Below are 24,703 nucleotides of genomic sequence, written 5' to 3'. Positions count from 1 at the left end.
CTTAGCTCTGCACTCTGATCTTCAGGCAAGCTTTATTTGTTAAAACACAAACTATAACTACACCTAAAGAAGGAAGAATTTACTTTGACTCACGGTTTAAGGCATTATAGTAAGACTATGAAGGTCATGTTATAGTCACTCAGTAAGCAGAAGTGAGGCCTGGCTATAAAGCCAGAGCACCTCCCCAGGGACCAACTTACTCCAGTGAGATTTTATCACCTAAGAAGGTTTTACTTTTCAAAACAACACCACCAGCTGCATACCAAGTAATAAAATGCATGGAGCACATTTTACATTTGTTAAGAGGGAAAAAGAAAGGAGTAGATGGAAGAAGATGGGAATGTGGTTATGACTGAGTATGGATTGATGTGAGGCTTCTTGGTAAGCAGGAAGAGAGATCTACCAGGTTAAGAGATGATAGATTCCTAGTTGGGACTGAATGTGATGCCCTTGGTGAGCTCAACAAGGCCACAGAGATTCCCTCAGTGGATGAGGATGGATGGTAGGAGGAAGCAGAGTTCTACAGCACTGATTTGAGTGGGTGGTAGTGATATCTTTACTTAACTGCTAAAGCTATTTGGACTAGAAGCTGAAAGTGGAGTTCAGGAAGTAGCCAAAGAACCATTGTTTTAGTTTATGCTGAGTAATTTTAGTATAATAAAAGCAAACAAACTGGTTTACTTAAGATACTATATTTCTTTTTCTTTTCTTTTTTGTAGAAAATAATCCCTCTTTAATTACCTGTTTCAAATTTTAGGTTATGTATCATTCACTTTTGTTATATTATTTATCCTATTATCCTTCCAAATGTAGAAATTTCATTCTTGTTTTCAGGGTTCTTTTTTTTGTATGTTTTTGTGTGTATGTACATGTTTTCATGGCATGTGACTGTACACATATAAAGGCTAGAAAATGATGTTGGATCGCTTTCCCAGTTGTATTCCACTTTTTAAATATGTTTACAAGATTTTTAAATATTTGTCTGCATGGATGTTTAGCCTGTATGAATGTCTGCTGTACCATGTAGATGCCTGATGCCCACTGAGGCCAGAAGAGGGCAATCAGATCCTCTGGAACTGGAGTTACAGATGGTTGTGAGCCACCATATGGGTGCTGGGAATTGAATCTGGATCCTCTAAAAGAGCAGCCAGTGCTCTTAAATCCTGTGGCATCTTTCCAGCCCCTCCACTTTTTCATTAAGGCACGATCTCTTATTACACATGGGCCTCACTGATTTGACTAGACTTGGTTGGCCAATGAGCCCAACAACCCTGCTGGCTTTATTTCCCCAGTGCAGGTATATGTGGCATTAGGTATAGCTTCTTTTCTTTTTTAAAGCAAGGATTCTGGTTGGCTGGGTGGGGGCACACTCCTTTAATCCCACCATTCAGGAAGCAGAGGCAGGTGGATCTCTGAATTTGAGGTGAGCCTGGTCTACAGTCTTAGTTATGAGTGCCTGGCCTTAGTTTGCCTAATTTCTCGCCAGCTTTTCTTTTTTTTTTTTATTTTTTTTTATTTTTTCGCCAGCTTTTCTTAGCTTAAATTATTCTGACTACCTTTTGCCTTTGGGCTTTTTTCTTTTCTTACTTCTGTATATTTTACTTTTACTCTTAATGTTTCTGGCTGGGTGGCTGGCCCATGATGTCCTCCTCTCCTTGTTCTCTTGCTCCTCCTCTTCATTTCTCCTTCTACTTATTCTCTCTGCATGCCAGCCCTGTCTGTCATTGCTCCTGCCTTGCAATTGGCCCTTCAGCTCTTTTTTTTAGGACCATCAGGTGTTTTAGACAGGCAAAGACTCACAGCTTCACAGAGTTAAGCAAATGTAGAATAAACAAAAGTCACACACCTAAAAATAATATTCCTCAATAGAACCCTGTCCTGAAAAGCCAAACCCAAATAACATGGATTCTGTGGGCTTGAACTTAGGCCTGCATAGCAGGCTCTTTACTGACTGCGCTTCTTCTCAGCTCTTAGCTCTAGTTTATTGGTCACTATTATCAAAATTATAGTATTTGTTTGCTTGCGTATTTGTTTATTGTGCTGGTCTCTGACCCAGTGCTTTCTAAATACTTGACAGTATATCACTCAGCCTAGCTTAGGTTAATTTTTCTTAGGGATGAGCTGTTTCAAAAGGCAAACTAGTACTTAGTTTTATTTTCCTCTTTTTATTTGCATTATATCTATTTTATTCAAAAATTTCCTCAAGATTTTTATATATATGATAATGATGATTATGCATTAAGTGCTAGGTTTACAAAATAATGTGAAGGGGTTCTTCTCCACATTTTAGAGACCAAATTGAATTTAGAATGGTTGATGAACTTTTATTTGCTTATGTTTACTTATTTAATGACTTTTTAATAGTCTCACAATATAACCCCCACTGACCTGGAACTCTGTGTAGACCTTGAACTTACAGATCTGTCTGCCTTAGCCTTCTGTGTACTAGAATTTAAGGCATGCTCCACCACTCCTGGCTATTAACGAATTCTTAAAAGACCAAAGAATGAATAGGTGAGTGAGGATTTAAAGTTTAAAATACAAAATACCAAAATACCTTGGTCACCAAATACATTTTTTCATTTCTTATGTTTTCAAGCATGCTCAGAATGAATAAAGACCCGTTTTTCAAGTTGTCTTTGCTATTCTGGTTATGTTTTTCAGTTACACTGACACACAGTGTTTGCTTTTTTTTAGATAAACTATTAATAAGAATATTGTTTTTAGTTTTGAAGTATTTGATACAAAATTTTCCTTCTTTTATTTTTCATTCTGGACTGAAATCGGACAGTTCTGTTTAATTTTTCCTGTTACATCTGCAGTCCTAAAGGGTATTCTGTGCTCCTGAGAAAAGTCCTTCATAAGCTTTAAAACAATTCCTGTTTGTGGACTGTGGATCTCAGTGTGCCCGGAGGTTGTTTGCTGCTAACACTGTACAGTTGTCTCGAGACTGTCTTCTAGTCTTGTATATTAATAGTCATGGATTACAGTTTTCTACAGTTTGCAGTAGGTTAATATTTTGATTAGATACATTTTGATGTACAAATTTAATGTTTTATTATCAATTACAGTGTATTATTTATGTATTTATTGGCAGAGTGATTTACTCTTAAGCAAAATTGAGAATTTCTGGGACAAAGAAATAATACTTAAAGCTGGTATACTTTAATATCATACCACTCTTTGACATATCTTTTCATTGAATCTTGTTGTTTGCCTTTGATGTCCTACAAATGGGAATAATGATCCTGAAATTAATAGTAATAGCCAAAATTATTGGACAGTGTCTCAGTTTAGGAATTCTGTGAGGTATAGGTGCTCTAATTATTCCTATTTTATAGATGAAAAAACTGGAACTCAGAGAAGGTAAGTAATTTGCCTTATGTCACATGACTAACAATGTACTTTATAAACAGGGACTTAACAGATGAGTAACTTCAAAATTAACTTGGTTTCTGCCAGATACTGCTTCTGTGTAATGGCTACATATGTTAATTTTTTGCTGTATTTATGAGAATAAATTTAATTCATCCAAAGTTAGTCAAAGTAAATAGGGGTTAAAAATCACTCTGAAGGCAGTAATAGAACTTTTCTTGTGTGTTATTTTGACTTTTAGAGAGTGGATTCTTGATAGGAATCTACTTTCATAGTATATAGTCGTATACTTTATGCCTTGTAAATTTTAGAACAGTGTAATAATTGTCATTTGAGTAGTATTGTTAATAAAATGTATAGATATTGAGCACAAATACAGAATGCATTTTTCCCCTTTAATAAAATATATAAAATAAGACTCATAGAACATTTATTTTTAAATAGAACTCATTTATACCATAGTCTCCTCAGCATTTATTTTTGTTATTTGGTTTTTTGTTGTTGTTGGCTTTTTTTCTTCTTTTTCTTTTGAGAGAGGGTTTCTTCTGTGCAGTCCTGGTTGCTGGCTGTCCTGGCTGATTCTGTAGACCAGGTTGTCCTCGAACTCACAGAGATCCATCTGCCTCTGCCTCCCAAGTGCTGGGATTAAAGGCGTGCGCCACCACCTTCCAGCTTTTTATTTTCTTTTATGCAGATGATTGAACCCAGGACCTTGTGCATATTAAGCAACCATTCTTTTTATTTTCTTTCTTTTTCTTTATTTTTGTACTGTCTCTAGTTAGTGTAAAATTTTATACTCGAATTTTATAACCAGAGTTAGTTGTATTGATTTTGTTTGTTGACTTTGTGGAACTTTGAGTCCTTACCATCAATTTCATAATGCATGTTTGACTTAAGTGGGATGTTACATAATATAGCTTTTAGTTGTGGATAAATTGGCTGAAAGAGAGCTAAAACCTTGGGGTTTTTTTTGGTACTAATTAGTATCAACTTATTAATTTTAAGGAAAATGAGGTTTGCTAAGTAGAATTCTGTATTAGTTAACTTTTTTTTTTGTTCATAGTTACTATAATAGCAAAAAGTTGTGCTGGAGAGATGACTCAACTTTTAAAGGCTAGGCTCACAACCAAAAATAAGAATAGCAAAAAGTTAATGCCTGACCATACCTGATGTTAGCAAGGCTGTGGAACAACTTGAGTGCTCATGTACTACTGGCAGGAGTACAAATTACTATTCACTTTGGAAACTACTTGGAAGTATCTGCTTAAACTGGGTGTGTGCATAACTTCGTGATTAAACACTTCTAGTCTTGGATTTATATCCAACAAAAATAAGCACATATGTTTTGAAAGGAAATATATTCATATCAGCACTATACTTAGTCACCCAAACTGTAGTTTTCACTAATGTGTGCTTTGAGGCTTCATTGTATGTTTCAGGAATAATATATCATAGATACAGCCAGCCCTCCAGACTAGTTAAAATGTTCAGTCTTTCTTAGGTTAGAGTTTAAAAAATGTTGAATTTCTTCTCTCAGTACATATTATACTGGAGTAAGACCGAGGCCATTTATCATAAACTTGTATATTTTCCTTTCTTTCCACACACAGAAATTGTTGATGTGTTAATTTCTGCTTTTGTTCCTTTCCCACTAATAGAGGAGGAAGAAGGTTGTTATTTTTTTTTTTTGTTTTGTTTTTTTTGTTGCAGACAGGGTTTGTCCTGGAATTCACTCTGTAGATCAGGGTGTCCTCCAACTCATAAAGATCTGCCTGCTTTTGCCTCCTGAATGCTGGGATTAAAGGCCTGTGATACCACTGCCCAACTTTTACTTGAATTCTTTATTGGTATCAGATGATTTTCAGGATAAAGGAAATGTACTTCAGTGTTTTGCTAAATTCTTTTGTAATCCAGACCTTGTTTTTCTGAATTCTTACCATTCTGGATTTCATCCAGATATAATTTGCCATATTCGTTGAGACCCTTGTTCTTTTCTAAAACTGGTTTCAGCTTGAAGCACATTTAATCCCCAGAACTCAGTGTTTCTACCACTTTTTCTCAGAAGTAGATTTGACAGACTAAGTGTATCTAGAAACAGTAGAATCTTCTATTTTATATTCTTGGGATCTCAGAAATTCAGATGCTGTGTTTCTGGTTCTGGTACATCCCTTTCTGAGATACCAATTTTATAGTCCTTAAAAAGAATAAAGTAGCTACTTTTCACCAAAATAAGTACTGTCTAAGAAATTAAACTTTTATTTTTAAGATATGATTGGTAACTTCCGTTCTTCTATCTTTGCTTTAGGTAATGGAACTGCTGGTCCATCTGAACAAACGTATAAAAAGCCGCCCCAAAATACAACTCCCAGTAGAGACACTATTGGTTCAGTACCAGGACCCTGCTGCAGTTTCCTTTGTCACGGTGAGAATTGGTTTGTTTTGGAATGTTTTTTTTTCTTTTTTAAAAATTTATAGTAAATCCTTTTACTGTGTTGTTGATGCCATCAATGTATGTTGGCAACTTTAGAATTTTATTCTTAGACCATATCTAATAGAAATATTTTTACTTTAAATCACATGCTGTTTTTTCACAGAGTACTGATTCACAGGTAATATTACTTCAAAGAACATTATAGGGACATGGTAATGAATGTCAATTTACACTGAACAAAGAAATGTTGGTGAAATGACCACCAGGTCTTTACTTATAGAGAACCTGAACACTTTAGTCCTTAGAAATTAAGCGTAGAATAGAGGTTATCAGAAGCTGGGAAAAGGTTCATTACTAGGAGCAAAGTTAGAGAACAGAAACTTCTGCTCTGCTATTGCTTAGTTAGGGTGACTATGGGTAACAGTCTGATATCTGACATCAAATAGCTAGAGGCGACCAGTGTGGGGTGGGACCTACAGTCCCATTGACTTGTTAGGTAGAGGCAGGTAGAAAGTCAAGACTAGCCTGAGCAATGGAATGGAATGTTCTTCTTGAAAAAATAAAAAAGAGAAGAAACACACACACATAGGAACAACAAAATAACTCAGCAGGAATCAAGGGGGGAAAAAGGCTTTTCAAGAGTTTGCTTTAATGAATGGTAGATATTTAAGGGTATGTTTAGCCTAATGGAAACATATAATGTATACATATATTAAAATGTCACATGGTACTCTAAAATATATATATGTATATATACATATATATATATACATATATAAAATTTTTTTATGGTATTAGGGATTAAACCCAGGGTCTTTTATGTGTAAGGCAAGCATTCTGCTGAGCTATATTGCAAGTACATACAATTTTTATTTTTGTGTAAATAACAGTGATTTTATTCTTAGTAAATGAGACAAATCTGAATAGAGAGAAGGGTTACAACACATGAGCACGAGAAAGCAATTGTGGGTGCCAGATGTAGCATGAATTCTGATTGTTCTTAATAAAAACATGGAGTTAGATATTGGGGGTGAAAGCTGAGAGATCAGAGAAGCCGTGCAGCCAGCCACTAGAGAGACCTTTTACTTCTACTGAATTCTGAGACTAAAAGGACAGTCTTGTCCTCAGACTGTTTCCTCTGTCTGCTTCAGACTGCATCTGAGTTGTCTCCTCCCACCGTTTATTCCTGTCCAGTCATATCCCTTCCTGTCTCCACTTCCTAGTGCTGAGATTAAAGGCGTGGGACTCCCAAATACTAGGATTAAAGGTGTGAGCCACCACTGCCTTGCCTGTAGTGGCTTAGCTCTGCGCTCTGATCTTTAGGCAAGCTTTGTTTGTTAAAACACAAACAAAACGTCACAGCAAGCAATACTGTTTCTGATGTGTGTATTCAAAAGATACCCTTTCTGTAGTGGAGTACACCTGAAACTGGCAAATATTCCTCTTCATTCCATTTCATGAAAACAAAATATAAGAAATGATATTATATGAAGACAGTTTTCCTGGTTCTTTTGATTTTTAACAATATCGCAAAATTTAATAAGTTGTTTTAGCAGGAGTTACAACTTTTGGAGGTGTTGTGCCTGTTTTTGACAGACAGTTCTATTAGGGATAATATCTTTAAGACAATATAATCAATGAGGCCCAATAACTGTGCTAAACAGAAGGCCTTATGAAACCTTTTCATTTTTTCTGATTAATCCTTCAGATGAGTAGCTCTGTCTTATATATAAATATGGATTTATGTCATAGGTTTGCTACCGTTATGAATTTTACATGGGTTATAGAACTACTGATAACCCTGAGTTTCCCTGGCTCCTCTGTCATCCATTGCTGATGTGTAACTGAAGTGAGGAACCAGACTGCTGCAGTTTCCAAAGATAGTTTTAGTAACTGACCAGCTGGGAAAGGGAAGCCTGGGGTTTGTTAACATGCGTCGAGTACTAATACAGCAGTCTGGGAGACTGATGGTAATGCAGACTTAGATGCTGTTTTATTTCCAGATAACAGTAATTACACATATGACTACTTTCAGTTAAGTCACCTTTCTTGTATAAAAAGCCCACTTTAAAACAAACAGTTTGAATAAGTTGTGCTTGACTTCTTACCCTGAATACATCAGGGTAACTTGACTAAGCTGTAATAAGTTTGTGGAGAGGATGATTTTTTTTTCATGATTTTGTTATAACTATAACTTCTTGTAATCATATTTTCCTTTCATACTCGCTTGCTTTTCTTTTACTGCATTAGAATTTCACTATAATTTATGTTAAGATGGGCTACCCTCGCCTGCCAGTGGAAAAACAATGTGAATTGGCCCCTACGCTTCTTACTGCCATGGAAGGGAAGCCTCAGCCACAGCAGGATAGGTATGGCTTTTCCTCATTACCTATTTCTTATCTGCAAGAGTCAGCAACTGAGTGTCTTTTAAATACAGGTCACATTTGATTTCATTTGGCAAATGGAAAGGGATCGAGCTCATTTAGCTGAAAGATAGTTGAGTTTTCTGTTATTATTTTAGTTATTATTTTATTAATAGCATTATAAAAGTTCTTGATGTGAACATTAAAATGTATAAACCTAACTGCTTTAGTTTTTGTTATTTGTTTTTAAGTGGTAAATTTATGTGATGTTAAAGATCATTTTGAGTCTGGAGAAATGGCTCAGTAGTTAAGAGCACTGGCTGCTTTTTCAGAGAACCCACGTTCAATTCCTGTCACCCACATGGTGGCTCACAGCCATTTGTTAACTCCAGTTCTAGGGGATCCAGCACCCTTTTCTTGCCTCTGGGCACTAGATTATTCTTGTGGTATACAGACATACATGTAGGCGAGGTACCTATACACGTGTTAAATAACAGAAAGGAAAATTTTTAATCAAAAAATTTCTGTCTTGAAGTATAAGACGTTTCTCGGCAACTTCTGGAAGCAATAGAGTATTTTTGATATGATATTAAAATAGGTGCTGGAAAAGTGGAAGGACTTGGATATCATTTGTCTGTTGGCTTAGGGAAAAGATCTGTATCTCAGACCCATCAATGAGAAAGATATTTCCAGTTCTGTTTACTTACTAATTGATCAATCAGTTGATTGATAATGGTGCTGGGGCTCAAATCTAGGACTTCAGAAACCCTGAGAAAAGGACTGTGGGTATTTATAAACAAAATTAGTAATTAAATTTTTAGGGTGTTGGAGAGATGGCTCAGTGGTTAGGAGCACTGACTGCTCTTCCAGGAGAACCCTGGTTCAGTTCTCAGCACCCACATGGCGGTTCACAACTGTCTGTGGCTCCAGTTTCAATGAATCCAACACCTTCACACAGACATGCATGCAGGCAAAACACAAATGCACATAAAATAAAAATAAATAAAAAATTAATTTTTTATTTAAAGGACATATTTGACTTTATTTTTTAAAATTTAATTTGAAATACCCTTTGGTAACATCAAGTCTATTATATATATATATATATTTTCTCGAAGTTTTAAAGTGATGGATCACCTTGGCTAAATGCTAATAATTTCTTAATACTTTGACTTTCTTTTCTTTCTTTCTTTTTTGACCATGTTGAAAATTTAATATTTTAATATCATTTCAATTCTTTTTTTTTCATTCAAAATTTTTTCTTTTCTTTCTTGCTAGCAGGGTTGCTATTGTAGTCCTGACTGTTCTGGAACTTGCTCTGTAGACCAGGCTGGCCTTGAACTCAGAAATCCACCTGCCTCTGCCTCTGGAGTGCTGGGATTAAAGGTGTGCACCACCATGTATCGAAGTTTCTGTCCTGCCTGGTCCTGCAGCCAGTTGTTCAGTCCCAAAGAACACACAGAGACTTATATTAATTATAACGTAATTGTATACTATTTGGCCTTTTAGCTGAGGCTTATTAATAACTTGCTTTTACAATTTAAATGAACCCATAATTCTTGTTTATGTTTATCCATGGACTTGGTACTTTTTCTCACTGAGTCATTCTAATCTTGCTTCCTCTGAGTCTGGCTGCCTTTCCTCTTCCCAGAATTCTCCTAGTCCGGTTGCCCTGCCTATACTTCCTGCCTAGCTACTGGCCAATCAGCATTTTTTTAAACCTATATAAGTGACAAATCTTTACTTTGTACAGGATAATACTCCCTCAGCACTACCATGCTCATCTTAATACTTTGAGAGTCTTAATTTTCTTTCTTTCTTTTTTTTTTCTCTTTTTTGAGATAGCCTCTGTGTAGCCCTGGCTGTCCTGGAACTTGTTCTGAAGATCAGGCTCACCTCAAACTCACGGATATTGCCTACCTCTGTCTACTGGGTGCTGGGATTAGGAAATCAGTACCACTCCCTAAATTAGGATTTTTGTACATAATTGGTATCATAAATGAACAGTTCCTGATATAATTGTCAACTTTTATTAACTGTTCTTTGTTGTTATTCACATGTATAAAAATTGAATTATAAAGTAGTTTCAATAAATGTAATTTTTCTTTCAGCTTAATGCATCTTTTAATACCAACCCTTTTTCACATGAAATACCCAGCTGAATCATCAAAATCAGCTTCTCCTTTTAATCTTGCTGAGAAACCAAAGACTGTTCAGCTGCTTTTGGACTTTATGCTAGATGTCCTTTTGATGCCTTATGGGTGAGTTAAAAAAGACCAAACAATGTTGTTTTTTACTGAGTTTACTATATGGAAATTATATGCTGTTTTAAATGATTTGGCTCACTTGTGAATGGATTCATCTCTGAGGATTTGCATCAGTCTTAAATGCTAAGATACAGCTCCACTGCATAAAGGCTCTGTCAATGTAGACCTGCTGTTGTGGTTTCATACTTCACCTGTCCCAGGCAGAAATAGATGTTGTGTTGAGTCTCATAGCACCTTGTATGTACTCTTAGGAAATTATATCCAGCTTTTCTTTTTGTAGTTTTCTTTCTTCTTGATGTCCTGAAATCTCTTTGCACTGATACCATTTACTTTTGGATCTATTCAACTCTGATTAAAATTTTGTTCTTACCTCTTTGTTTTCTAACTTAGTTTTTTTAGTTAATGTACAAAATAATGGGCTTCACTATGATCTGTTATACACATATATCACTGTACTTAGTTATCCCTATCATGCCTTCAAATTTCTCTACAGTGCTGTAGTTCTGCCTGATTTTTAGCATAGATATTGATCAAAACACATCTTACTGTGGTTTCTCATTAGCCAGTCATTGTATGCATTCAGCAGTTCATGCTCTACTGCAAACACTTGTCATCTTATTCTTTACGGCACTGCAATTAATTCTCTTTAGCATATTTCTCCACAGAAGAAGTAACAACAGAATCACTTGGGAAAGTATCTCTTTCTGGCTTGATGACAACTCTGTCTCTGACAGACATTTCTTATTCTATGTAGATATTTGCTCTGTTTTCTGTATCTTTATAACCCCAAAGATCCACCTGTATACTACTTTGTGTTTTTATCACATTGCTGACATTTTCATTTTCTTAACAGACTGTTAGCCCCTTGTAGTCAAGATATGTTTTATCAGATTTTGGAATCTGGCCTAGTTCCAGGTTGAGATCTGCCACTAGCCTATTGATTTTGTCCTGTTGTCAGAGATAGTTTCCTAAAGTTCTTCTGATCTTGAGTGTAGATGTACATAGAGGACCAGGCAAATGGCGCTGCACATCATCTGACCTCAGTGCCAGAGACCAAAGGGTTCAGGTTGTATGATTCGTTTTGCTCTTCTTTGGCTCCTTTAGTTGAATAGCTTGATTTTTCTTTATTCTTTTTTTTTTTTTTCTGTAGGGCTGTGACTGCAGGCATGAAACTGAGAGTGGGCGAGAATATAAACTCAAATCTCACCCCCAGTGACTTACTCCTTCCAGCAGTTATGGTTGTGGGGATTTACTGTCCCCCAAAGTGCCAATAGCTGGGAACCAACTATAAGCCTATGGAGACATTTTCATTCAAACTACCATAGCTTTCAAGTACTTTCTTTAATTATAATGAGAATTTTATTATTATCCATTATGACTAGATTTATCAGTATAGAATTATACTGTTAAAGGGATTTTAACTAGTATTTATATCAAAAATTTATTTTGATTATGAGGAATACTAGTTTTAATTGGATCAAAATGAATTCATTGGAGATCTTATTTCTACTCTCCATAAACTAAAAAGTAAATAAGATAATGAGGAGATATAAAAAAAGCTTTGAATATATACTGGGAAAATTCTTATTTTTTCTGACTTTTTCTACTTTTAAGACTTTATTATTATTATTTATACGTGTGTGTGGAGGTCACTTTGTGTAACTGGTTCTCTTTCTACCTTTCATGGGTTTCAGACTCAAACTCAGATTGTCAGACTTTTGTGGTCAGTGCCTTAACACATTAAGCCATCTTGCTGGCTCCTAACATTTTCTCTTTGATCCTTTTACTTTGTTTTGAACTTTTAGACTGTTTTGCACTTGTATGTTGGCAGTTTGTCAGAAACGTCAGTGAGTTTTCTGATGTGAGTTACAAAGAAAGGAGGATAGCTGAAAGCTCTGGGGCATAGAACACTGTCACCACATGCCTTTTAGGGTCCCCAAACTTGTGTCTATTTGCCAGCTAGAAGTCAAAATATAGTGAGTTTTTACTAACTCATCAGACAGTAGTGTGCAATGGAAATGGAACAAATATTTTGTATTCAACTATTGTTAAGTGTTGTAATTCATTTATAACTGCCTTGAGTTATAGGTTCTTCTGATTAGTTTGCTGAGGATATAGATACCTTTACTTAAGATGCCTTTAAGATTCTTTATGTTGCTGGGTGGTGTCACACACCTTTAATCCTAGCATTCAGGAGGCAAAGACAGGTGTATGTCTGAGTCCGTGGTCAGGCTGGTCTATGGAGCAAGTTCCAAGACAGCCTACTGTGACCCTTTGGTATAGTTCTTCATATTGTGGTTACCCCAAGCATTAACTTATTTTACTTCATTTCTGTAATTTTGCTATTATCAATTGTAATGTAAATATCTGTGTTTCCTGATGGTCTTAGGCAGCCCCTGTGAAAGGGTCATCTGACCCCCAACGAGGTCGTGACCCATAGTTTAAGAATCCTGTTCTGTCATACTGCTGTACATGGACAGCATGCTATTGACTCTTATGTATATATTTCTATATATACAAATTCACATGTTTTTATAGATAAAGTTTTATTTCATTTCCAGATATGTGTTAAATGAATCCCAGAGTCGCCAAAATTCATCTTCATCACAGGGTTCTTCTTCAAACAGTGGGGGAGGTTCTGGAATCCCACAACCTCCCCCAGGAATGAGCTTTTATGCAGCTAAACGAGTTATTGGTGATAACCCATGGACGCCAGAACAGTTGGAACAGGTATCAGAGTTTGCTCATCATGAGAGTTGTTCTTGAACACTTGCCCCTATGAAGCATGTGCAGTGTATTTCTTGTATGTTCAGGTTCTCTAAAAAATATGATTGAAAGGAGCAAATGATACAAAATGTTCTTTTCCTCTACCAGTTTTTGTTAAAGTCCTAGGGAAAGGGAGGAGTGGGAAATGATTTTAATGTCTTTCAAACATTGCTCACGTCTTTCAAGTATTTTGCACAACCCATTTTTATATTGAGCAGATTTAGTTTTCTATCATTTCAATTCATAATTATAGGTCTTAATAATTACTTAGCTCCTTTGATGCAATTAAATTATAATTTATCTTTTATTATTCAGTTTTTAGGGCTGTCCATTTTGTGTAAAGTGAGGAACCTCTGTACTTCACAAGTGACAATGTGGGGAAAAGCATGACTCCCTTTTATATTTCTTCTTGGGCTTTTAAAAATTGGCATTAAGAATTTTATTCTGGATTTAAACAGGACACAGATGTTCTCTGAGCAGCTTTTAAAAATGACTGGTGCTCTACAGAGAAGGTGCCTCCCTGTGTCTGTCATCAGGCACCTCAGGGAAGAACAGAAATCAGTATGTAATTATTTTGGAATTCAAGCAACATGGGTTAGTCTTCCAATCCTTCCTTTATTTCTCCATAGCAGTCTCAATGATTTGATCCTTTTCTTTTTGGGATTGTAAGTGACCATTGATCAAAAGTGTTCCCAGGAGAGGGAAAAAGAAGCAAGTGGGGCATTCTTGCCACTCAAAAATTTAAGAGTATTATGTTCAATGAGGGTTATAATTGATTAGATTTACTTCATGCTTGTACGTCTTCTATTTTCCCTCCTTAAACCATAGGGTGAGGAAGGTAAATAGAATAGAAACCACTCTACTGAGTGTGACTTGTGGCAGGCTCTGTACTGGGTACTTTGAGTACATTATCTCATTTAATCCTCACAGCAACTAATGAGGTAGCGAAATTGAGCTCCTTTTCAAAAAGACACTGAGGTTTTGGGGTTCACCAGGGTCTCACTTCTATTACTAGACTGTTTACCTAGTCTTCTCTGAGGCTTATAGTTGTATATATATATTAGAGAGTAGTAGTTACTGTTCACTTAGAGTCTTAAGTTGGTCATTGCAAATTTAAAGGTCTTTGAATGAGTTTTGTCTATTTCATAACCTGGTGCTAAAATGGTTTAGCTTTAAAAATGAAAACTTCTTATTTTTGAATACCTTTTCTTCCAAATTAGTCAACTTTTATTTTTTCTAATTATAAAAGGAAAGGTTTAAGTAGTCAGAAATAGAATTGAGTGGTGCCGGGTATATAGCTTAGTTGATAAGAGTTCTTACCCAGCATGCAGGAAACTGCAGTTGAATCCTGGCACTTCATAACCAAGATGTTACGGCAAGGATGTTCAAGGTGTTCAGAGTCATCCTTGGTTACATAGTTCATTTGAGACTCGGTCTCAAAAATAAAACAAAACAGTAAATAAGAACAACAACACAAAAAGCCAAACAGAAACCCCACAGTGCTGCTCAGTGATAGAGTGCCTAGCAGGCAGGCTTAGAGCCCTAAGTTTAATTCACAGCATCTCAAGGAAACTGTAACAAAAAAGTTCAAAACTACCTTAGTTCTACCTCCCTAGTTAGCTATGTCTTGCTCTCTTCCCCCTCCCCACTCCCCGTGTTTGTATGTGTATATGAACAGCTTTTACGTAATACATTTTTATGTGTCACAATAGTTTTGTCTTTTTACTAAATTGTCTTTGGGGATTTAAAACAATCTGTTCATTTGATGTTTGTGTAAAATTTAATCATGTAATATTTTTATCTTTTATTGATGAGAATCTGTCATTTTCAGCTTTTTATACATTTTTGTCATGTATTGTGCATTTGACTTCTATAACCATCCCTTTGCAATCTATAGTAATGATTTCTTCTCTTTTCAAACTGTATAAGAAAGTTAGGTTGAGCAGGGAGGAGAGGTAGGCCTCTGGTCATTTGCACTTTTTATTGGCATTCTTTCTCATTCCATTTTTAAAAATTTCTTTCTCATTTAATAGTATATTTTATCATTCCTAATTTATATATCGTGTAACTGGTTTTTAAATTGAAAATGTAGTTTTGCTTTTCAGGTGTATTTGTCCAGGAATGATTTGTAGTGAAACACACAGCTCTTTACATTTCAGAAAGTTCTTCTTAGACTCCCCATGGCATTTCATTGAGCTTGCTGGATTAAACACTCCTGTTGGAGCAGAGCTGCACTCGGATTGACTAGAGTGGGTTGGAAGGCATAGTCTCTGATTTTAGCAGCTTAAGAAAGCAGAGGACAGTAATATATATCTTAGCAATAGAGGAAAGCTCTGGAATGTGAGATGTTCACATGTTTTTTTTCTCACAAACATCTATAGAGCACGTTGTTCTTACTGTAGCAACCCTTTTTACCTGGAAGCTGCAGATGGAGACTTAAGTCTTCATCAGTCTAGGAAGGTTGTGTAACTTCGTAGGGAGACTTTTATAATTGTTTTGTCTAGTCTCTGAAGCCTGACGTCATCACTTCCTGTGTATTTTAATGTCTTAAGCCTTGCCTCAGTTTCTTCACCTAAAATGTCTATAATAACATCTACCTCATAGATTGTGAGGGTTAAATGAAATTATGAATAGTTATGATTTAGTACACTTGTCTAGTACATAAACCTAAGTAGGCACTCCTGCTGTTACATTGATCCATGGTTTATGACCATGTTGCTATGTTAAACGATATGTTTAGTGTGTGCTCTGTTTTCCTGACCACTCTTTCTCCTTCCCTTCACTTACCTACAGTGCAAATTGGGCATAGTGAAATTTATAGAAGCTGAACAGGTGCCTGAACTGGAAGCTGTTCTCCACCTGGTGATTGCTTCTAGTGATACACGCCATAGTGTGGCCACAGCAGCAGACCTGGAATTGAAAAGCAAACAGAGGTAATTGCTTCCTTGTTAAAGCTTTCATAATGGAAAGGTCAGAGTTCTTAAAGCTTTGCAGGGTTTTATGCAATGAGGTATTTGGCTTAGGAAGCTGTGACACATACGTAGTTTGTAAGTAAAGTTTACCAAAGAGCAAAATTTTGTGTCAGAGAAAAAAAGCTATTTGAAAATGCATTTCAAAGCTGAAGTAGGTTAGGAATGCCATCATGAAAAATGAAACTTTTGGCTAGGCACATAAACTAAAAGTTAATGTTAAAATTATTTACTGTGAGAACTCCTTCAGCCAATAGCCTACTTGGGTGTGGTCTCTTGTACTATAAATATAGACGTAAAACTTGTATGGCCTCTCTTGGATCACAGATCATAGTTCTCTAAGTCTACCTTAAAATACAGAACCCTTTATTATACTCCATTTTGAACTAGTGTGGAACTACTTTATAGCATCCATCTACAAATATTAGACCAAAAAAGTAATTAGTTTTTAATTCTTTTTCTATCTCAAACCAGTTAAGTTTACTTTTAATAATGAATGTGTATGTATTGTGGTTACTATAATAGAAACCAGGTTTCTGGAAAGGTTTGCTGAGTAAAACTTAAGTTTACATTGAAAAGAGATACAGGTAGCAAATAGACTTAGAGAAATACTCTGTATGAAAATAAAAATCAATGGAAAATGAAGTGAGCTACCAGTTTATACCTAGGGTTAAATACAGGCATTTAGCTGTTGGTAAATTTATTTAAATTTCTTCAGAAGTGCTGTGTATTATGTCCTGTTTGAGCAATGAGTCATGAAAAGAAATTATACACAGTAAATCTGGGAATTTATTCTCTAATTCATTCTAAAGAAGAAAAGTATTTTTAGAAATGGTGTAAGTTTAGTCATATCATGGCCTATAGTTACTGAAAAATAAAAACAAATTGAATTTTACACAATGGGGATAAATAACTCTATAGACTATTGTTTCTTTCAAAAATGTAAAGATTATATAGCAGCATATAAAGTGCTCCTCAAGTAGTAATAAAGTAGAATGCAAAATGATAAAATATTCTAATTATAAAATTTAAAATGATAAGTACAGAGACTGAAGAATAACTTAAAAATAATCGAACAAGAGAATAATAAGTTCAAAGTTAGCTTTTGGTACATAGTGAGCTCCTGTATGTGTATTTAAAATTCATATCATGAGGTTTTAGTAATTGATTTATAAATTTTGAGATGGTCTTGTTATGTAGCTTAGGCTGTCTTTAGACTCCTGTTCCATACCTCTGCCTACTGAGGATTACAGGTCTATAGTACCATGTCCCGAAGGTTGATAAATACATTCAGTTTTGCTAAAGTATTATTATTAGGTTTATAAAGTGAGCGAATGAGTCCAGCTGTGGTGGTAGTGTTGGGACAGATACTTTTTATCCAGTCACTGTATCCCAACTCAGCTTTTTTTCGATAGCCCAGCTAGGAATAAGTCTGTGACAGATGGCATTGTGACTTCTCGTTTTAGATATTGAAGCTATTAAAGTAGATAAGGAATTGCATGATGTCAGGAATCAAATAACAGTATTGGAGAAAGACAATATGTTACAAGTTTCCAAGGGTGTGATTATTTGAAGCATAAAACTATTTTTGTTGTTTAATATTTTTAAGTTAAACAGAAGTATCAACTCCTGGCCCAGAGCTTTTAGTACAAGTATGGTCTATGTCTGCTCTGCTGAGCTGCTCCATAGTGCTGGCCCTGACCCAGTAGTTGGGCCATTGGCTCTGGTAATCTGATGAATCAAAGTGGAAGAACTGGAATGAGTGATTTGTAGTTTTTCAAGCTAACTTCCTTTTTACTTTCTACAGACCAGTTGTCCTTTCTATATGAGTATTTCTGGCATCTTTCTCTGATGACAAATATTAGAGTTATTTTTTTTAATCATTGAAATGGGGACAAAAATAATTTTAACTCTCTATTGAAACCTCCCATAGTTTAATTGACTGGAATAACCCGTCCATCATTAATAAGATGTACAAGGTATACCTTGGGGACATACCACTGAAGACAAAAGAGGTAAGTTGCTTTGGTTTAGTCTCACATCAGCCTAACAAACATTGTGCTGACATCAACTGTTATTTTTCCCTACTTAGTTTGTAAGCTAAAGTCATGTTTGTGTATGTGAATTAAACTCCCGAGAGGTGAGTTTAATAGTTCTGGTGTTTTCCACGTTGATATATAAATAATAATAATACATTATGTAGATGAGGGATTCACAAACTTTTTTTGCAGTTATTTTGGGCTCTGTAGACATTATAGCATCTGAGGTTGTAACTACTCAAATTCTGAAACATGAAAAGAAGCAAGAGGTAGTAGATAACTGAATAGACATGGTTGTGTTTCAATAAAATTAGGAATTTCGATACTTTCATATCATATAATTTTCATGTATTACAAAATGTTATTCCTTTTTTCCGTTTAAAGGTCTAAAAGCAATTTTTAAAACTCACAATTCATGTTGAAATAAATGGTGGGCCATATGTGGTCTACAGGCTGTAGTTAGCTAGTTCCTGATTATAATCTAGAACAAAAGGTGGTTTCTGCAGTCTCAAAGTAACATCATTGCTTAATAAGTTCTTCACTGCGTCAAAGTATTCCAAATCCCAGTCCAAACACAGTGTGATTTGTGTGTTTATTTGCTTTCTTTTAAGGTCATAAATATTAATTAGTAGTTCTAGTTAGATTAAATTGAGTGGTATAGCAGAAAGAACAGCGAGATTCCTGGATTGTAGTTCCTAATGTCTGCACGAAAAATCAATGTGTTAAGAAGAGAGATTTGGCTAATCACTCAACTCTCTGCTTCATGTTCTTCGTGTAAAAATGAAAGAATTAGGTTATTGGTTTTCAGATTATAGTCTATTGACCTCTTTGGAATAACAAATAACTTTTCAGGGAATCTGTAAAGGTATGAAATTATTTGCCATTTTTTAAAAGTTGATATTTGCATTGATGGCATGAGAGTAATAGTGGATATATATTGTGTGAGATCATACAACATATTAAGGCAAAGCTTTGTCACATACTTATGGAAGGAGAGGGGAAGTTGAAGAAACAAAGGGAGAAGGAGGGAGAGTGAGAATGAGAAAGAAGGCAGAATGATTATGTTTTATCTTAATATCCTGATGAAACATTAAAAATTATTTTACTTGAAGAATAGGTAAATAAGCTGTGGTTATTGTGATTGGTATTTTGGCAGACCTTTTCTCTCAAAAGAAAGAAAAAGATAACATACATCAAAAATAATTGATTTTTTTTCTTTTGGAATACCAAAAGTTAAACTTCCAAGGAAAAACTAAAATTGTGGGAAATTTGAATATTGACCCAGTAACTTAGCAATACATTTCCTGAAGAGTTAATGTTCAAAGGAATACTTTAAAAAAATATGTGTTGGGGCTGTTTTATATTGAAATATTTGCTTAATGCAGTAAGATAGTATTTTCCAGATGACTAGTGATGTTACAAAAGCATACAACCTAAGGACCCCATCCAAACTGTAAGATAGACTGGAATTCTATTTAAAAGCATCTGCAAGAGCTCAACAACTTGTCTTAAGCTCCAAATTATAACTAAGCTTTAGGAACCATTATTTAGTATGTTTTGCTATAGAATCAAAGATCTACACTGACTTAACAGTTACTTAAAAAGGGGCAGAAATCATCCCTATTTTCTGATCATGTGTCTGCAAACTGGATGTTATCACATCAAGCAAAATAGCTATCACAGCAAACTCAGTTCAGAGTATGGAAATACCCAGCTCTTCCCTAGTAAGATGGATGCTGAAGATAACTTCCCAAAACTATAAAGTGATGGTCTTCCTCAGTAATTTAAAAGAAAAGCAAAACCAGTATGTCTTTTAAAAGGAAAATGTTATTTATTTAAATATTAACTTATTGATGTTTCAGATTTCCCAGTTTTAGTATTTAATGTAACAGTTGGTAGTTGGTGATACTGATAAAAGTAAGAGCTTTTGGAATCTTTAGTAAATAAAACAATTATTTATTTATTTGTATGTTTGAATGTTTTGTTGTATGCATGTATGTGTGTGTCTGCTACCCACGGAGGGTAGAAGGTAGCCCTGGATCCCTTGAAACTGGAGTTAATGGATGCTTTTGAGCCACAATAGGGTGTTGGGAATCAAACCCAGGTCCTCTGCAAGAGCAAGAAGTGCTTTTAACTGCTAGGCCTTCCCACCAGCACCTAGGAATCTTTCAGTAATTTTAAAGAGTAAAAAGCTACAAATAATTTTAAAATGCATTAAAATCAAACATGTTTTTCACAGGGAGCAGTTCTAAAGCCAGAACTGAAAAGAGACCCGGTCAGTACCAGAGTGAAGTTAAAGATTGTCCCTCACCTCCTTCGTTCTAGACAAGCTGCTGAAACATTCCCAGCAAACATTCAGGTAATCTGTGATGTCCAAAGAGGAAATATTATTTGAACATATAGCTTTACTTAGAGAAAAAAATGGTATTAATGAATATTCATGAAATAGACTGATGTATAAAACAAGACTAACAGTTTTATTTCTAACTTAAGCGTATCTGTATAAATTATTTTGTAAAATTATATTACAATATATATTGCTTATAGTTTCCATTCACGCTAAAAATGTGATCATAAGACTCCATCCAGAATAGTTTTTGTGATCATAAGAAACTAAAACTTTGTGTGTGTTTGTGTGTGTGTGTCTGTATCTTTTCTCTAAAAATATTACCATCATAGTTAAAAATCAGGCAGTGGACAGTTTTGACTTTGTCTTTTCAAAGTCCTTTATCTTTCTTCTGTGCTTAAAGATGATATTGACTCACACTGTTGCTTATTGATTTAGTGACTACAGAAGTCTTCTCCCTTGTCTCCTGGCTTGTCATCTGACCCACATTCAATCTGTCTTCTGTATTGACACCTAACTTTCTTTGCGGTGGGAAATTATTGAACTGTGTTGATGAAGGGTATTAGATCCTTTTTTATCTTTAAGTTATGACTGCCTCATCCCTCAAGGCAAATATTTGGGGAATTGTCTTGGGGTTTCTGTTGCTGTGGAGAGACACCATACTCATGGAAATTTTTGTAAAGAAAAACATTTAATTGGGGCTGGCTTATAGTTTCTGAGGTTTAGTTCATTGTCATCATGACAGGTGGCATGCAAGCAGACATGGTGCTGGAGGAAGGAGCTGAGAGTTCTACGTATTGATCTGCAGACAACAGGAAGTGAATTGTGTTTCACATTGGGCGTAGCTTCCCCATAGTGACACACTTCCAGCAAAGGCCACACCTTGTAGTTGCGTTAGTAGGGCCAGCACCCAGTCAGCACCAGGGTAAAAATCCACGAAGCTGGCATGACCTAAACTTCTTAGGAAATATCTTTTTCTCTTTCCTTGGGTTAGACTTTTCTATCTGAAGGGGAAAAAAATTAAGGAAATACAGATACTTTCTGATGGTAACTTTCTCTTGTACTTCATCATGAACAAAATCCTTTCTGAAAAATCTCTCTTGCTCCTCTACACAGCTTCTTTTTTTTTAATATTTATTTATTTATTTATTTATTTATTTATTTATTTATTATGTATACAACATTCTGCCTCCATGTGTGCCCACATGCCAGAAGAGGGCACCAGATCTTATTACAGATGGTTGTGAGCCACCATGTGGTTGCTGGGAATTGAACTCAGGACCTCTGGTAGAGCAGCCAATGCTCTTAACCATTGAGCCATCTCTCCAGCCCCTCTACACAGCTTCTTAATTAGCTCTACATCTCTCCTCCTAATGCTCTAGTCAGCAGCTTCTCCCTAATTAACTCTGCATCCTTCTCTTTGCTCACTCCTCTCTCTCTCTCAGCCAACTACTGCCCTCACAAACTCTGGACAATTACGAGTTACATTTTCAAGGCCTGACCCATTCTCACAATTCATGAAAACTAATGTATTTTCTCTCAGGCTAGGAATATTGCATTGACCCATGCACATAGTTCTTTCCCAGACAGAAAATGACATTGGAAATCAAAATTTAATAGTAACAATTAGCTGGACCTTGAGTGGTAGGGAGTACATGCAGACAAAAGTTGCTTCAACTTTTGACCTTCAGTTAGTAAAACAACACCTTGGAAAGCAAGCTCGTTTATATGTCTCTAGGGGAAACCAGATATTTGTCTCCAGGGACAACCAGCCTGCTTTGAATTTGTTCTGGAGACTAAAGTTAGCTGTCTGTGTCAAAGGCTGTCTTTGTGACTATGTTAGTCTGAGTAACATAAAATACCCTAGTTTTATTTCTATTCATCAGAGTTATACAGGATCATCTTCCTGACCATCTAAAGCTATATGTGTGCTTAGTAAGTATAAAACACACTACCAAAGGACTTTGGAAAGAGCCCTACAGCTGAGGTACACTAGTGGCTGGCACTTGAGATATTATTTCTTCTGTGTTTAAAATTGTGGTCAGATGTACTTGGAATTTGCCATCTTAATTGTTTTAATATGCAGTTCACTTTTTGAAAAGGTCCCATTGTTAGAATTCTTTTTATCTTACAAAACTGAAACTATTCATTGTCATTTTCCTTTTATATCCTGCCAATAATTATTCTGGTTTTCATCTCTATGAATTTGATTTTTCTAGGTACTTCTTATAAGTGAAATTATATAGTCTTTGTTTTTTTAGTGACTAGCTTATTTTACTAAGTACCATATCATTGAGGTCTATCTGCTGTAGCATGTGTCAGGATTCCATTCTCTTTTAAGATTAGATGTGTCAGTAGTCTATTGAGAACTCAAGAACAATGGCAATGGGTTTCTGATCCTACTGCACGTACTGGTTTTGTGGGAGCCTAGGCAGTTTGGATGCTCAACTTACTAGACCTGGATGGAGGTGGGGGTTCCTTGGACTTCCCACAGGACAGGGAACCCTGATTGCTTTTGCAGGCTGAGGGGGGGGGGACTTAATTGTGGGAGGGGGAGGGAAATGGGAGGCGGGTAGCGGGGAAGAGACAGAAATCTTTAATAAATAAATAAATTAAAAAAAAGATTAGATGTCTCATTCCTCTGTTTGGATCCTTGGCCTATTTCACATTTTAGCTTTCATGAATAATGTAGACAGTTTCTCTGTGTCCTGGGAGCTGCTCCCAAATAACCACATTGGAACTTATTAATTATTAATCCTTGGCCAATATTTCAGGCTTGTTGTTAGCTAACTCTTACATTTTAAATTAACTTGTATTTCTTATCTATGCTCTTTCACGTGATTTGATATCTCAGAATAACAAGCTCATCTCATTCTCACATTTCCTCATGAATCTTAGACTCTTTCTCTTCATGCTCTCTTTTTGTCTGCAAGTCCCACCTAACCTCTACCTGTCTGTCTATTGGCCAGTCAGCCTCTTTATTAACCCAATCGCAGTGACATATATTCACACAGGGTAAAGTAATATTCCATATTTCCCCTTTTTTGTTTAATTAAAAACCAAGGTTTAAACATTAACATAGTATAATAATATACAACAAAACAGTTATCAAGTAAGAATTACAGTTATATTTGTATTTAACAAAATAAGAGAAAATATTCCATCAGTTGTCTTTTCCTGAAGAGTTTAGAGTTTTGTACCTAATTTACTTTCTACCATGATTAGGGAGAATTACAACTGTAATTAACTCTCTAGTTTTCAACCCCATTGAAGCCCTGAGAAGGATATATTACCTGAGGAAACAGAAGTGCAGAGTAAGTGATTTCCAAAATTAAGAGACGACAGAAAAAGCTTACTGCCTGGACAGTCACTCAAAGTTCTTCTGTAATGTTGAACCATTCAACTTCAGCTACAGGCCTATAATATCTGACAGACATTTTTGAGAAGCAGGGAATTTTGAAGGACTCCCCTACCTTATCTTGGCGAAATTTGGCAATCATTTTTTTCTTTTCATGCTGCTGGTCCAGTTTGGACATTATACTGTCAGCAGTTGAGGCAAAGGGCAGTTTCTTCACCCAAATGCTAGCTTTTGCTATAAAGCTCAATAAAGAGTTTCTTTGATGTCCATTATCCTCTTTTGAAGTAGATTGGTGCTGTTGGGAAAATGTCATGAAAAACTCTAGGTTATTAAACATATTAAATGCCATATTCTTTAGGTCTTTGAAGTGTTTGAAAATCATTGTCTCTATAAATATATCTGTGTATGACCTTGAAGACATACTTAGCATGACTCTAAGTTTGACTGTTATAGATGACTAGCTATTAATCTATACTTATTAATACATAACTTTTTCTTTTTTGAGACAGGGTTTCTTTGTAGCTTTAGAGCCTGTACTGGAACTCACTCTGTAGACCAGGCTGGCCTTGAACTCACAGAGATGTGCCTGTCTCTGTCTCTGCCTTGTGCTGGGATTAAAGATGTGCACCACCACCACTCAACTATACCTTACAGTTTTAAATGAGCTACATAATCACAATGTCCTAAACAAGAGTAGAAACATACAGTATAACAAAATTAACTTTAAATTTGAGTTAATAAACTAACATTCATACCAATATTAAATATCTTAAAATTAATAGTTGTTT

The 24,703-nt window shown here is 35.6% G+C and overlaps 1 protein-coding gene across 4 annotated transcripts in view; it reads left to right on the top strand.

The window, feature by feature from the left end:
* The window catches only part of Ecpas (Ecm29 proteasome adaptor and scaffold), a 121,461-nt gene that overhangs the window by 34,356 nt on the left and 62,402 nt on the right, over positions 1-24,703 (top strand). For all 4 annotated transcript variants that reach the window (XM_041656915.1, XM_041656914.1, XM_041656912.1 and 1 more), the window contains 7 exons: positions 5,681-5,797; positions 8,057-8,175; positions 10,281-10,430; positions 12,998-13,166; positions 15,996-16,135; positions 18,105-18,186; positions 20,450-20,569. In XM_041656915.1, the coding sequence (XP_041512849.1) occupies positions 5,681-5,797; positions 8,057-8,175; positions 10,281-10,430; positions 12,998-13,166; positions 15,996-16,135; positions 18,105-18,186; positions 20,450-20,569 (897 nt within the window). The remainder of the gene's footprint in view (positions 1-5,680; positions 5,798-8,056; positions 8,176-10,280; positions 10,431-12,997; positions 13,167-15,995; positions 16,136-18,104; positions 18,187-20,449; positions 20,570-24,703) is intronic.

This window comes from Microtus oregoni, unplaced genomic scaffold (genome assembly GCF_018167655.1).
Source record: "Microtus oregoni isolate MIOR12 unplaced genomic scaffold, Mior012 000008F_ref0000371, whole genome shotgun sequence".
NCBI classification, from domain to species: Eukaryota; Metazoa; Chordata; class Mammalia; order Rodentia; family Cricetidae; genus Microtus; species Microtus oregoni.
The sequence above is the reverse complement of the archived record's forward strand: the minus strand, read 5'-3'. Positions and strand labels throughout refer to the sequence as shown.